At 36.1% G+C, this 15727-nt stretch overlaps 1 protein-coding gene across 9 annotated transcripts in view; it reads right to left on the reverse strand.

Moving 5' to 3' along the window:
• Nucleotides 1-630: 630 nt before the first annotated feature.
• The window catches only part of NFAT5 (nuclear factor of activated T cells 5), a 132043-nt gene continuing 116946 nt past the window's right edge, over nucleotides 631-15727 (reverse strand). For all 9 annotated transcript variants that reach the window (XM_079908463.1, XM_079908462.1, XM_079908461.1 and 6 more), the window contains 4 exons: nucleotides 12799-12947; nucleotides 9481-11989; nucleotides 8582-8825; nucleotides 631-8133 (listed from right to left, as the gene is read on the reverse strand). In XM_079908463.1, the coding sequence (XP_079764589.1) occupies nucleotides 8590-8825; nucleotides 9481-11989; nucleotides 12799-12947 (2894 nt within the window). In that variant the 3' untranslated portion in view covers nucleotides 631-8133; nucleotides 8582-8589. The remainder of the gene's footprint in view (nucleotides 8134-8581; nucleotides 8826-9480; nucleotides 11990-12798; nucleotides 12948-15727) is intronic.

Genomic DNA, 15727 nt, shown 5'->3' on the forward strand with positions numbered 1-15727 from the left:
GATTTGTCACCACATGTATATAGTGTTTTACTAAACATGAAACATTTAAACTAAGTAAAACAAACAAAAATTCTATTACACTAAGTCACTTGGTACACTTCCTGGTACAATGTAACTATTCAAAAATATTTCTATATTTCATACCTTTTCCTACTGATTTTTTAAGTTCAATCACATACTCATGTCGCTCAAAACTGACATTCACGGATATGACTTCATTCATAAAATCTGAGGAAAAAAGACAGTTAACTACTACAAAATGAAAACTTTCAATGTTTTATTTTTGACTGCAGCTGTTTACAGAAATATAGTTGCAAGTATACAAATGTTCCAATAGAAGCAAAATATCTTTTTAATATTTAACAAGTTATCACAGATAGCTAAAATCATAGATGCAAATGAAATTCCCTCAGAGAATAAACTGAAAATATCTGGTGTCAGTGCTCTGAAATCCCAACTATGAAAGCCATATACACAAAAATGTAACCCTTACTTACATCATTGCAGGACAATGGAAGAAGGCAGTTCAGTGGTTGATCAGTGTGCTCAAGCAAATAAAATTAAATAAAAAAATTAAATGGCAGAATGGTAGCTAAACCACTTGAGAACAGGTTAATAACATAACTGTAGTATATTCATTAAAAGACTAAGTAAAAGAAATGAATGAAACAGTAAAAACTGTCAAAAAAAGTAATAAATACTTGGAGCTTATCAATTCAATGTAAGGGAACAAGGTGAGCAGATACGTTCATTAGATCAAAGGAAATTAGCTCAATATCATTGGAATCAGTTTGTCGCTATGAAAGTCATAAACACTTCCATGCAGGACAGTTCTTTATTGGACACAGTCTGATTCCAAAGCCACTCTCAAACATCTGAGATGTGCGTGTGTGTGTGTGTGTGTGTGTGTGTGTGCGCGCGCGCGCGCTGTCCTGAGGTTCGTTAGCTAAAATAATAATAATAATACAAACTATTTCAAATCAGGCAAGTTACTTCTGGAAAAAAAACAAAACAAAACAGGGTGATACGGTTAAACACAGAGCCTTTAAAGGAAATATTACAAGTTGGAGTTGAACAGAATTGTGGTATGGTATAATGCTTTGGATATACAAATACAGTATGCAATAAAGCGGGGAAGAGGGGAAGGGGAACAAGAAAGGAGGAATGTAGCTAGAGCATCTCCCAACAGCTTGCCTATGTATTTCCAGCACCAAAGTTTGCAGAGTAAGCCACTTGTATTTCCACTGCTAGTTTTAAGCAAAGATAGCAGTGGTGATTTTCATAAAGTGAGTGTACAATTATTTTCATTTTGAAATGTTTACTTTTCTTACATGAGTTTATTAATTGGTGATTTGTAAACACCAACAATTATGGAGGTACTGAATTATACAGGGAGATTAAAATGAATGAATAAATCTACTTATCTTATGGTTAGTTTACATTTAACAGGATGCATATAACTGGGAAGGGAGAAATGCTCAAATTAAATAATACAGTGTCTTGTTTAACATCTTGTCTGAAGCATAAGTTCCAAGGATAGTTATATTTCTAGTGCATCAATTCTCATACAAAGCAAGCTATTTTAAAAGAAGATTTATCTATTAAAAAAAGAAATTAAATAAGATGTTTTGTTGACCTGGCTAGCTATGTTGTTTAATAGCTCAGATACAAATGTAAATATAAGGAATGACAAATAATTTTGTTCTGAGAGTTGGTCTAGATGGGCCAAAATTGTGGTCTGCTGGTAAAGTAAGAGGCAATGAAAAGAAAGCTTTTATTATCACTGCCCACAATGTATCCATTTTATGGATAAACAGGAGACTTTAGCACCCGTCAATTGTATTAGCTACTTAACTGTCATAATAGTTAAAATAAACACAGAACATTGCACCTATATATTTAAATCAGTCATTTAATGTAAACTTTTTAGTAAGTGGTATGAAAATGCCAAACTAACTGAATTATCAATAACTAGACTAATTTTATATGTACATAAAATATACTGTATTTCTATAGGCAGTACTGAGAATAAATTATCATTGCCAATAAATGATTATAGATAACCAGGTTAAATTGAATTTACATTAAAAACAATGTATAACTGTGTCTGTGTGAGTGGGAAAAAAAAGCCCTTTCTAGATCTTACTGTATACAGTTTACACCAGTGGTTCTCAAACTTTAGCATGTATCAGAATCACCTGAAAGGCTTGTTAAAAAACAGATTGCTGAGTCCCACTCCAGAGTTTCTGATTCACTATGTCTGGGATAAGGCCCAAGATTTTGCATTTTTAACTAGTTCCCAGGTGATACGGATGTTGGCTGGTGGGCTGAGGACCACACTTTGAGAACCATTGGTTTATACATACTATATATATAGAAAACTATATACTATAATGCTATTAATATGAAACAAAAAATATAGGAAGAGGGCTGGTTTTAATTAACTCTCAAACATATCATTAGAGAGCCGAACATTTTAATGTTTCTAAAATGATTTTCTGAAGTGTAATAATTTCCCCTTATAGTCAGTTACATTTCAAAGTCTTAAGTCCTACTATACTTTTTAGAAAATATTTCCATACCAAGTTGGCTATCCAAAATAAAAAGGGACATAAATATTCTAAACAGTTAAGATATACTCATCAAGAAGGAATCATAACTATACAGCATTCTTGACTTCTTTGGAATGATTAAAGTGCATAATATCATTAGGGTATTGAGAATATTGCATAAAGGTTTGCAGTCTTTAGTGCCACTAACAGTCACAGAAATACTCACATGGGGAAAGCAGCTCTATCCCTAAGCTACTACTCTCCTGACCTGTTTGTTGCTGATGGCTCTTTCTTCAGGCACCACCACTATGGTAAGGAGCTGGAACATAGGCAAAATTAACAAAAAACAGAGGGATACTCAATCCAACTGTATTTGGCTGCAAGGAATTATTTTAGTTCTGGAGGGACTCAGATACAACTTCATTTCCTTTGACACTATTTTTCATAGGCAGATTTCTAAAGTTCTGATGGACGAGAAGTACACTATAATGAATTATTTGACTCCGTATGGTTAGAAAAATTGACATTACTAAGCTTTACCTAAACTATGTGTTAGTGGTTTATTTTCACCCATCTTATAATAAAGATCAGAGAAGGTGCTTCAAACACTTCCTTTCTGAAATTTAACTATCCATATTTGTGTACATAGTCTCACATATAGTAAAATTTTCAATAGCATTCAGATAAGACCTATTATTAGTTGGTCAAGATGAAGACAAATTTAGCTAATTTCTATAAATGCTAAATAGTATAATTTTGTGATCTTTTACTTAGCCTCCTTCAAAGAAACAATTCTAGCTATGTATCTTTTCTGTTCCTCTTATGCCAAAGGGTGTTAGAAAGTTATGAAGTTGTTTCTATGGTGATCAAGAAATGGAGAAAAAAATGACTAAATAGAAAAAATGGAAGTTGAGACTATTAAAGTCATTTGCTATGTGTTTTTGGCAACAGTGAAAAATGAAATTATAAGAAAGGGGCACTAACATGGTAAAAAGGCACTTTTCCATAAGCATTTAATCTAGATCTAAAATATTAATTAAAAAAATTTCCTGAAAGAGAAAATGGAGTAAAAATAGAATTTTATTAATAAATGAGCCTAGAATGACACGAAAACAAATGGGGATTAAAGAAGCAATTAGAGTACTGGGACAATTCACAAATGATATTCTAGGTATTATTCTGATATTTACTACAGTATGAACATTATCTTCATGATTTAGCTCTAGTGACACAAATAAGCAGAGAAGAAAACCATTTTTAATACATGTTATGAGATTCTAAAGCTGATGAACTATATACAGTCTCTCTCTCTCTCTCTCATTAAGGCTCTCCATATAACCAAAGGCATGCAGATATAATGTGGCTGTCTTGGTTAGGGATGAAGCCTGTGGTCATGAAGCAGAGTAAAGCTAATAGGTCTCATATAATTTTCAATTAATTAGAAAAAAAACAACTGGAAAACAGATACTAGAACAGAAATTCTCACCAGAAAGATGAAACATTCTCAAATTACTCCTAGTGAATGTTTATAAACCATGCTGAATTTGAGATTTTGGTTATTAAAGCATTTAATTTCTGGTCTATAATTGCTGATGCATCTAAACAGACTTCACTTTTCCAAAATAAGCATCTATAATGGCTTAAATGGTCAAAAGGAATTATTATCTTAGTTCTGGAGGGACTCAATATAACTTCTTTTCTCATTCCCTTTGACACAATTTTTCCTAGGCAGATTAACTGAGGTTCTGATGGGCAAGAAATGCACTATAATGAAATTCCCAACTACAGCGTATACAGTATTACAAAAAAAGAAAGGAAGGAAGGTCCCTCATTAATACTGCTTCTATAATAAACAAAGCCCTTTAAAAACCTGTTCTAGGGAGACTGGCGAAACAGATTTGCATTGGTTAGATAACAACATGATACTCTATTTGTAATTAGAATAAGGTAACATGATAAAGCTCAGAAGCAAAATATGACTTCTAATTATTTTCTCCCATGTTGGTGTGGATATATAATGGAATGACAATAAGGAATAAAACACACACACACACACACACACACACGTGCGCGTGCGCACACACTCACGCAGACACACAGGTAAGCTCCAAGCATTAATGTGAGTTGCTAAAAGCAAGAACGATTGAATGTAACAATAAAAAGGAATAAAATGTGGTTTATAGTTTATTTAGGTCCTTCTGCCATAAGTAAATTTAATAAGTTGTTGTTTCCAAGGCCTCTGTTGGCTCATGGAGTCTCTCCTATATGTAGATATAACTTGTAACAGTAATCTTGAAACTGCATTATTAGCACAAGTATCAACCACTGACTACTAAGCTAACTCTTCAATAAGAAGACGAGTACTTTTTGTAACCAAATAGTATGTTCTGAATGCTATACTTAACATTGACCTTTTAGGGGTAAGGAACATTTAACAATGTAAAAAAAAAAAATCATCATTATTGAATAAGAATATGGTATCTTAGCACAGCCCTTGTACAAATAACCACAAAACTTATGAAAATAAAAATTGGGTTTTCTGCCTCCATCCAATCAAACCACTACAGTTCAGGTGTATGTTCTGTTCTAAACTTAGATATTATAAAACAGAAAATTGGTCCCTGGTGACTTGGCATTGGCAATCAGCATTTTACAATGATAAACTTCTTGCTAAATAACAGAAGTCAGCACCCAAGCCAGTCTTCTTGCCACCACTTTATCCATACAGCAGTGTTAACATTCTAACTGGAACGTGATGAACAAATAGACTTCCTGAGTCTCCTGTGTAATCTCTTGGGAAAAAATTCAGAAAACTCAGAAATAAACTTACAGCATTTTATTTCTACTTCTTATTTTTATACCACTGGATAAGCTTACTGACATGAGTCAACCCTCTGCAGTTAAGAGTTTTACATTTTAAAACTGGAGCACTGGATTGTGTGGTCCTTCTCATACCCTGAACTATACTGGGTAAATTTTCCTGATGGGGTGGGGAGAGAGAGATATATTGAGGAAAATGCTTTTGGTTTAGAGAATTTATAAAGTAGCTCTGGATATTACAAGATGGGGAAAATGTTATTAAAATTACAAACATGGGGTTTTTTTTAGTGTCTTTATAAATAAAAGGCATAGAATACAGAAAGCCAATTAATAATAACAATAACAACAATAATAAAATATTAAATATATAGTGAGCAAAGACTGAATGGCTCATTCTTGTGAAACTCAACTTATACAACTGCCTGGATGGGTTTCCTTACTCTAACGTTTTGCTGAGTGAAAGATCCAGCGAACACACAGTGAGCTGCCTTTAGCCCACTAATCACATCAAGGAACCGCCTGATGGAATGGCCACAGATGAAAAGGTCATTTGTTTCAAAAGATACTTAAATACTCAATAAAGACATAACAAACCCCCCCTCACTTTTATCAGACGCCACGTTGTGGTAGAACATCAGACAAACTCACAAATTTACCACAAAAATGTGTGGCAAAAAAAGAATAGTTTATATATATGTATATATATAAATTTCTATATTTATGCCAATGTACTCACTCAGTACAAATAGCAAAATAGTATACCATTTCCTAAATACAAAATATAGCTTTCCAAAAAAATGAAACACACATTAGATATAAACCATCCAAAACTTGAACGATTGAAAACTGTATTCAAAATTAAATGACCCAGAGTAGGTCTCTTTCTGAAAAGTTCCCTTCATATCGGCAAGAAGCCTGTACTACTGAAAACATAATTCAATGACTCTCAATCAGAGAGAGAAAGAAAGGGTTGGGGGTGGAGGGAAGAATAAATGAGAACAAAGAGAAAAAACAAATTAAAGAAGAGCACAAAGAACCAAGGAAGACCATCACAAAAAGGGGGAAAAATCTGACTGTATAAACAAAACCAACACCACAATTCCACAAAGTTCAGCTAAATGTATCGGATAGAAAAAATAAAAAACAGAATTGTAGCCTTCAACAAACAATTAACAGGCTATTTTTTGTACACTTAAAAAATAAATGAAACTGACAAGAATGCCAAAACATCTTATCTACATATAGAAGCCACACACAATTTGGCCTTAAACTGTATTAACAGCTTTCTACATGCCAAAAGGAGAGTAAGACATAAGCATGTGTCCAGACAACAGGTTGTAGAGAGAAGCAGGCATCCCATGGGTGGTGCGAACACCCAAATCTGTATAACTAATGCTACAACTGCAAGTTCTGGAGTGTGTTATTTTGCTCTGTATAGATGTAACACAAATTAATTCTTCATATTAAGTCAATGATATGACCCTGTAAAGCCTAAGGCTTGTGGGAACTATCAGATAAGTGACCACTTCAAACTGTAAAGCACTGAGGTGACAAGTGAATTACACTCACTGCAGCTCAGGGAGAAGTGATGTTTCAAGAAATTTTAGTTTGTCTTTTTTTTTTTCAGATTAACATTTACACTGTTTCCTATTAGAGGGAAAAATTTGAAGACGTCAGAACAGCACCGTTCATGGAAAAAAAATGCATTGTTTCTTGTTTCTCAGGAGTCAGCTCCCCTCATTCCTGAAAGGATACCCCCCGGCCTGTGCTGCAGGAGTTGCTGGGTTACCCCAGATCAAAGTGGTCTTTTCATTTAAGTTACTACAGGATCACAAAGCTAGTAATATATTACTAATTGTCTAAAATAAAGTGAAGAAGAGGGGAAGAACAGTATCGCTGAACATAAAAATGGAATACCAGTTCAAGACTGGGATAAGAAGAAAACAGACTTGAATTGCTCTGTCAGTTTTAACTATTGTAGGAGGATATCAGAACATAATTTACCATATATTATCCCCTTCATTTTTAAATAGAGCAAGATGTTTATATTTTTCTATGCACAGTTATGGCTAAAACCCTTAACAGAAACACAGAGAATTAACAACTCTCTGAAAAATAAAATCAATAGCATTCCAGCTGTTCCCAGTTTGTGTGTTGTCTGTGATAAATAGAGTCCTCTTATCTGTGTAGAGCTCTTAATACAGCTTACCTGTCAGAATGTTACCCCTTCAGTTTCTCTATAAAAACTGAATGAAGACTGCTTCACTTTGGCCAATAGCTGTGCTTTTTATATTGAAAAATCACAGCCTAAGTTATGATATGAACTTTCCTTTTTCAAAAGCCACTACTTGACTAAATGCAGGAAAGAAAATCTGAATGAAGAACAAAAGTAAACATGAAACATGAATTATTTTCTAATAGCAATAATAACTGAGTGATCCAGCTTATCAATTTAATCTGTACTTTTAAAGAAATAATGCCTAGGAAAATAGCAACAATTAATTCTGTCAGCTGGAAACTCAAATAGATTCTCAGTCATCACTGTTATTAGGAATATAAAATAAAAAGGTGTTAACAATGGTGGTTAATCACTGCAATAGGCAGCACAGGTGTGCTCTTTTGCAGTCAGAGTAAAATCCATCCATTTATTCAATCACAGTTTTTCATATTTTGTTTTCTTTTTAAAGTAACAGTTCAATAATCCTCATGGAATCACAAGATCTCAGGGTATCTTGAAATCAGGATTTTCTTCATGGAATTTCTAAAAAAAGAAGAAGTTTAATATAACTCAATAGGGAGGGAAAGCCTTTACAAAGTTCCCGTAGCCCTGAATGATCCCAAAGTATATTACAGTACTACAAATGATACTTTATCATATTTATACTGTCAGACTTTTCAGATTCAATATTTATTTCTTGAGGAACGGAGATATGAGTCATAATTATATCTGATATATAGTACATTCATCGGATGTTCTGTCATTCCAAGGAAAAGAAGCTTAGAGCCAGAAGGAATGCCCAGTATTAACAATATGACCTAAGCTATCATTCAGAGTAATTTATTTAGGGTAAAAAAGTACCATCTTGTGAGAAAGCCATATTTTAAAAGATCAGAGTCCTAACAGTGTTATTACTTAACTCAAATCTGCTAAGAATAATAAAATTTATTGATGCTTTTCAATAAGAAAAAAGCCAAAATGCAATACTCACATATCCAGTTAAAAGGAGCCAGTTAAGTTGTTCCCTTGGTTTTGCAATGAAACAAGCAAATCAATCTTTTCAATGTTCTGATTGGTGTTTATAGAGGATGCCAATGGAGAATTCTCTGGCATTTGCTGAGAAAGAAGTGTTGTCACAGGTGGTTGGCCCTCGTTTTGCGGTTGGCCTGGCTGACTTATGGCCATCAACTGATCTGGCAATGTAGCTGGTCCAGAAGTTAAAAGCTGACTACAGTCTGCAGAGATATTTAAAATAGAGAAGCTACCTGATTAGTTATTTTCTGTTAAGATTCATAAGAAGGTTATTTATTAGTGGCTGGGATAAATTCATTACTGTGTTTGCTCATTATAGAGTTAAAAGTGAGGCACTTGACAGCCTCCAAAAAGGTTTTCATTGAACAGTAGTAGAATTCATCCTAGGTTTCCTCTAAGCAGTATAAAAATACAACAATGCTTAGTTATCACCATAAGTCCTATATAATTTCCTTGCTATATAAACATTTAAAGAAACATGGTTTTCTACCTCCTTGGAAACTACTTACTTTAATTGGCTGAAAAATTTTCTGTCATTCTTACTTCATTTTCCTTTCAAGTTTATATCTTAAAATGGCAAACACATACATTTATATATGTTACCACATTTAATCCTCCCAATATCCTTTTCAAGTATGTAATATTACCACCACTTTAGATATGGAAACTGAGGTTCATGCAGGTCAAATATCCTAAGGTCTCAGTCTGTAAGTGGTATAGCTGGGATTTGAACTCAATTGTGTCTAACTACAATCTGTGCTCTTAAAACCGCTATGTTGTGCTTTCTTCTAGTAATAATAATGTGACCATTTCGACCAATAACATTTAAGAAATGAGAAATTAGAAAGAGTTTCTTACTATTTTGAATGCCAAATAAGAACATTCCTGAAGTCTGCTGAGAAGAGCCAGGAGAATTTTGTAGTTGGTTCATTGTGCCTCCTGTAGTGTTGTGAAATAAAGTAGCCTGTGGTTGAGGTGAAGATGTGGCTCCCTGGATTCCAGGCATGTTGTTCTGAGGGGAATAAAGGGGAGACTGTTGCATGTCTTGTTGGTTTATACTGTTCTGCAATGCAGACATGGATGCTGGAGAAAGGAAGAGTGTTACTTGCTGCTCTTGAGAACTGGGTGACCCTTGGACCAACTGAATCTGAGGAGAGCTATGGAACAAGGAGGTCTGTGATGATTCGGACTGGGCAGGACCTGGGTTCTGAAGTGAGGAAACTGTGGGCTGGTTCTGAAATTGCATGGGCTGCTGTTCTTGATTCATTGGGGCCATATTATTTTGTTGATGAAAAATTGACTGGTTCTGCTGCTCTTGATTAGCCATTGGATTGTGACTTGGGTTGAATATCATGTTTGGTGGTGGCTGCTTTTGAGATGCCATTGGAGCCATGGTATTCTGATTGCTGAATAAGATGCTCTGCTGTTGCTGCTGCTGCTGCTGCTGCTGCTGCTGCTGCTGTTGCTGCTGCTGCTGCTCCTGGGATGCAGAGTTACTCTGGATGGCAACCATTGAGTGCTGTGACTGGAAGATTGTTCCTTGTTGGTTTTGAGGCATTGGATTAGGAGGAAGGGAGCCCAGGGAAACCTGAGGCTGAAACAGACCTTGCTGGGAGGGTTGTGCCTGTTCTTGGGAAAGCATAGGGGTCTGGATGTGTGATATTGGAGCCTGCTGTTGGAATGCAGCTTGCTGCTCAGTGTTTGATGTTGACTGAAGTGGAGAAATTGAATTCTGAGCTGCAAAAAATGAAATCTGTTCTTCTTGGGCTACTGTGTTAGTTTGAAGATTATTCATTGGACTCTGGGAAAGAAATATGTTGGCTGACTGCTGGTCTTGAGGAACAGAAGAGCCCTGTAGCACAGCCATGGTATTTTGAGAGTGAAACATTGGAGGCTGCATTGGTTCAGAGGAGGTTGTAGAAGTCTGACTGTGGACAATAGGACTTGGACTATGAAAAATAGAACCTTGAGTTTCCTGGGAAAGGTTCTGAGCATCAGCAATAGGATTCTGAGGATGAAAGAGTTGAGCCTGTGATTGAGAAGACTGCTGCAAAAAATTCCCTGATTGGAGTGACATCATCTCATTACCTTGCTGGAATAAACCATTACCTTGCTGCTGAGTACCATTATTTTGAACACTTATCATACTTTTCGTAGATGAAAAAAGGCTAACTTGAGGTTGACTCTCTCCACTATGTTGCATTTGGACCATGGTCTGAAAGACACTGTTCTGAATCTGTTTTGCTTGTGTTCCAGTTTCTTCTCCATCTGCTGAACTTGATGTCTGAAACATGGTAGTGCCAGGAGTTGCAACCTGCTGTGTGGTGGTTGTAGCAGTTTCATTTCCAGAAACTGCAGGAGGAGAAGAAAACAATTCACATTGCATTTGCATGTCCTCATTGGCTGATAACGCACTCATCATATGAGAAGTCTGCTGGTAAACTGGAGACTGCTGAAGGTTTCCATTTGCTGAAGCAGTTGAAGGAAATAGCTCTGACTGAATCTGGGCAGCTGCCTGGCAGATACTCTGTTGCATCTCTATCACCATTGCAGCTGATGATTCCATCACTTGCTGTTGCTGTTGTTGCTGTTGTTGATTAGATAATGTGTTTTCATTCTGTGGGTGAACACTTTCAGCTCTTCCAGCTATTAAATTATCTGGTCTGGTATGGACTGCTGGCTCTGTTGAGGAAAACATTCCAGGGCTTACGCTATTTTGAATTTGACTGACTTGTTGAAAAATGTCTGCACTAAGCTGTTCTTGAACATTCTCATTACCATCTGGAGCAGAAAATAAAACTGAAGATAACTGTTGTTGTGCCTCTAAAACTTGTTGGACCAAGTCAACATTTCCATTGCTGCCACTAGTAGTACTGCCTGTAAAACTTCCTGCCTGCAGCTGTTGAATTGTATTCTGTAGCTGCTGACTCACACTATTTGGTGATGGGAAAATATTTGATGAAATCTGCTGCTGTAAAGTCTGTGCTTGTTCTTGTAGTGGTGACTGCTGCTGTTGCTGTGATGCCTCAGTCAGGTGTGACAAATTAACCACTGTACCATCTGACTGTAATACCTCTCTAGACTGAGTTTCTCTTGTCTGAAACTGTGTAGCCTGCTGCAGTAGTGCATCACTGTTGGGCAGCTGACTAGAAGCAGAAACTGCTGGAAAGGTACCAGGCTGTGAAATGTCCTGTGTTTGGATAGTTGTCAGGGTCTCTGGGTTGTATGCCTTGGGCTGAATCTGTTGTTGCTTTTCGTTTTCAGAAGGTAAGTGGGAAGATGATGATGATGATGAAAAAGACCCATTTCCTGCTATGTTAGAGATATTTTCTAATGTTTGTTGAGTGGATCCAACTGTCTTTGTAGTCTAAAAAATAAAAATTGCCAAATAACATGTACATATAAATATTAAATGAACTCATATGATACTTCAAAAATTATTATTATTATAAAAACATATGCAGGGCCAATTTTACCCTCTATATTATTATTTGGAAAACAGGTGTAAGACTGTGATTCTCAGTGATAACATTATGTCTTACTGTCATCGGGATTTTTAAATAAGTATTATAAGCAAAGATAGTCAAATAAGTAGAAGAATAATCAGCTGCTGGAGAGTAAGAACACAATAATTCTGTGGTTGATGAATTAATAGCCAATTTAAAAATATGTCCATTTGTGGATCACTGGTAACATTATTGAGAGGGGGGAACAAAGGTAAAATGGAAAAGGAGCTTTAGGAAAAGACTGGTGGAGAAAAGGAAATAAAATGTCTCTAGTTTTGAAAATGCTAAAACCAGTACTTTCATTAATACCACACATCACAAAGGTCTAGGTAATGTATTAATCCCTCCCTTGTCAAAAATGTATATTGGCGTATAGCTGATTCACTCTGTGATACAGCAGAAACTAACACACCATTGTAAAGCAATTATACTCCAATAAAGATGTTAAAAAAAATGTATATTGGAAGTTGCTTCGCAGGCTATTTTATTTGAATATAAAATCATTTACTCTGCAAAGCAAAATTCATTAAGTGAATCCGAAGAGAAACAGATATAAAAGAAATAGGAGAAGTAAAAAGCATAAATATGGGGAAAAGAAGTCAAACTACTCAAAATATAGCAATTTTTATATTTGAGGTTAACATGTGGGGCACTAGTCAATGCAGCTCACCTTAAAAATAGGGGAAGATCTTTTCTCTGCTGTTACTTCCATTGGAGTAACATCTTCACTCTTAATCACACTGCTTGATATGAGTGGAGTGATCAGAGCATTAGGAAGAATATTTACCTTATCTAAGTTACATCCAGCAGTTTTCATTGCTGCACACATATCAAAAAAAGAAAGAAAAGTTTAAAATCACTGAAATCATCAACTATTTCATTCTACTGTGTGTTGACATTAGTCATGATTTAAACGTCTATTTTTTGATGCTATGATGGCAGCATGAGATACAAAACTGGTGTATCAAAATGTGCCCTCTTTTTTTTTTTTCTTGGTCGTGCTGCGCGGCATGTGGGATCTTATTTCCCTGACCAGGGATTGAACCCAGGTCCCTTGGCAGTGAGAGTGCAGAGTCCTAACCACTGGACCACCAGGGAATTCTTTGCCTTCCCTCTTTTTAAGTATCAGTGCCCTGAGGACTCCTGGTAAGAGCCTGAGACTATGAGTTAAATATCAACAATTGAGCATTTCAGTTATCAAGTGATACTCCCCAGCACCCTTCCAAGGTGCCTGAATGAATACACTGCTTAACATGACCATAATATATTATAGGATACAGCTTGGAAATCTCTAGGAGGTTCAAGCTACTAAATTACAACTGTTATGTTCTCCTCTTAGTATCTGGCTGCCTGGCAGTATAAAGCCAAACTTTTTAAAGGCCATAGGACTGTCTGAACATTTCTTTCCTCAACAAAACTCAAGCTTCTCATTAAAAGATGCCACCAATTAACCAAACAGATTTCACTTTTCTAAATTAATGTCTTAGAAGACTTGAATTTGCCAAGTTGACACATGAACACATTTCTCTTTTAGATAGTACTTAAACTTCTGAAAAGAAAAAATTTTAAGTCCTATTTTAGGTTTACCAATTAAATTTCCAAAGCAAAACCAACAAGTATTTTTCTACTTCCATCTACTTCTATTTTCAGAAGTAGTTATAGATTAACAACCAAGGAAAGGCAATACATAGCAGATAGGTAAGTTCTACCACTTCATTATAACTATTTTTCCCTCTTGATTCTCTTTCTTCTTTTTCGTCTATTTAAGCCTGCCATTGGCACTTAGTGGAGCGTACTGATAATCACTAATGGCAGTCTTCTAAATTGAACACATAGCCAAATTCTGATCTAAAGGTTTACCACTACTTTGAGACCCTGTGTAAAGAAATATAGATTCCCCAGAAGGCTCAGCTGTTAAACTTTTTTATGAATTATAATTAACATACAATATTATATTAGCCTTAGGTATACAACATAGTGATTTGATATCTTTATACATAGATTTCTTAATTTGATATTGAGAAGAAATCCTGGCTACAAAGAGGGTTTTAAAATGGAATATGGTATATGAGCAGGATAGTTATCTTTGTAAATATTTTGATTTAAAAATATCTGAAACCTTCTAGTCTTTATTCAGCTTGTCTCACAGCCAGCTGGCTAGAAACAATTCCTATGGAAATTGTTATATTGGGGGAGGGCAAAGTGCCCATTTAACTTTCAATATTCTATGCTTTATTACTCTAAGAAATTAATTATTTACTCATGAGTTCTCTGGACCTATTTTCACCTAGATACTATCAATACCAATATGATTCAACTCACAATCCAATTCTGTCTGAGACAAAGCTTCAGATCACGCACAGGGCAGGCATTTAGAAGTAATTCAGGCCCACCCCACAAGACAATCTGAAAGACCATTAGTGTTGTCTTACGTTGATCCTGTAATATCAACTGCTATTCTTGCTTTTGTTGACTGATGCATAGTAGGTAATTAATAAATATTTGTTGAATGAAGAAATGAATGAATTAATTTTACTTTTCCTTTATCGTAGTCAATTTAGTTTGTTGTGGGCTATTTGGTTAATCTTATAGTGTTACATATTTTCATTAACAGTATTTCTGGCCTAAAAAACAAGTTTATATTACATTTCAATTAGACACTGCATATAAATATCCATTGACAAACAAATGCATCACCTACACAGTTACTGCTTAACAGATCTATATGCATATTTGCCCCAAATTTATTTAGGGAATCATTCTCTCTCTCTCTCTCTCTCTCTCTCTCTCTCGACCTCACTGCACGGCTTGTGGGATCTTAGTTCCCTGACCAGAGATCAAACCCTGGCCCACGGCAATGGAAGCCCAAGTCCTAACCACTGGACAGCCAGGGAATTCCCAGAGAATAATTCTTATTAGTGTGATTTTTCTTCTTCTGGAAAGTGAGAATAGGTGGAATAAGTTGAGCAAGAGTCTTTTACTTCTCCTAAGGAGACTATTCACAAATAGGTATGTCTACTAGCGTAGACAAACAAGGAAAGGACTTTTTGTCTAATGCTCACTCAAAGATACAAGTCTTTCTATGGCCATATGCATAAAGTCTTTGTACGGCCAATGATAATTTAGTTTTCTGAGCCCTATTCTGGTCTGCTTGTTGTGTTAGCTTTGCGTGAGCTCCAGCTGGAATCCTGCTGGTGCTGCCTGAAGGAGTGGAAGGTGCTTCCCTGGGCTGCCTGGTGTCATTAGGTGGGGGTGAGGGGTGCTGGACCTGGAGGAGGGAAAACCTTTCTCCTGGTATGTTCTCTGGTCTCCTGGTACTAATGGGGTTCCCATTATATCACTGTTGGTGCTGCTGGGGAAGGGAAGCAACTACATGTGCTGTCTTTTGCCACTGGGTACAAGGTCAAGAACTGTGGGGTCTGGGCTGCATAGCTCTCTGCCACTGGGCGGAGGTTTGGGAGACCCTGGTCTAGTTTACCTTCTGCCCCTGGATTGCCTTCTGCCATTGGATAGAGGGTTGAGAGACACTTGGTCTGGATCTTACTATGGCCCTGGTGGAGGGCCAGGTGTTGCCAGGTCTAGTTCTCTCTCCACTGTTG

This window comes from Stenella coeruleoalba (genome assembly GCF_951394435.1).
Source record: "Stenella coeruleoalba genome assembly, chromosome: 20".
In the NCBI taxonomy this organism is placed as follows: Eukaryota; Metazoa; Chordata; class Mammalia; order Artiodactyla; family Delphinidae; genus Stenella; species Stenella coeruleoalba.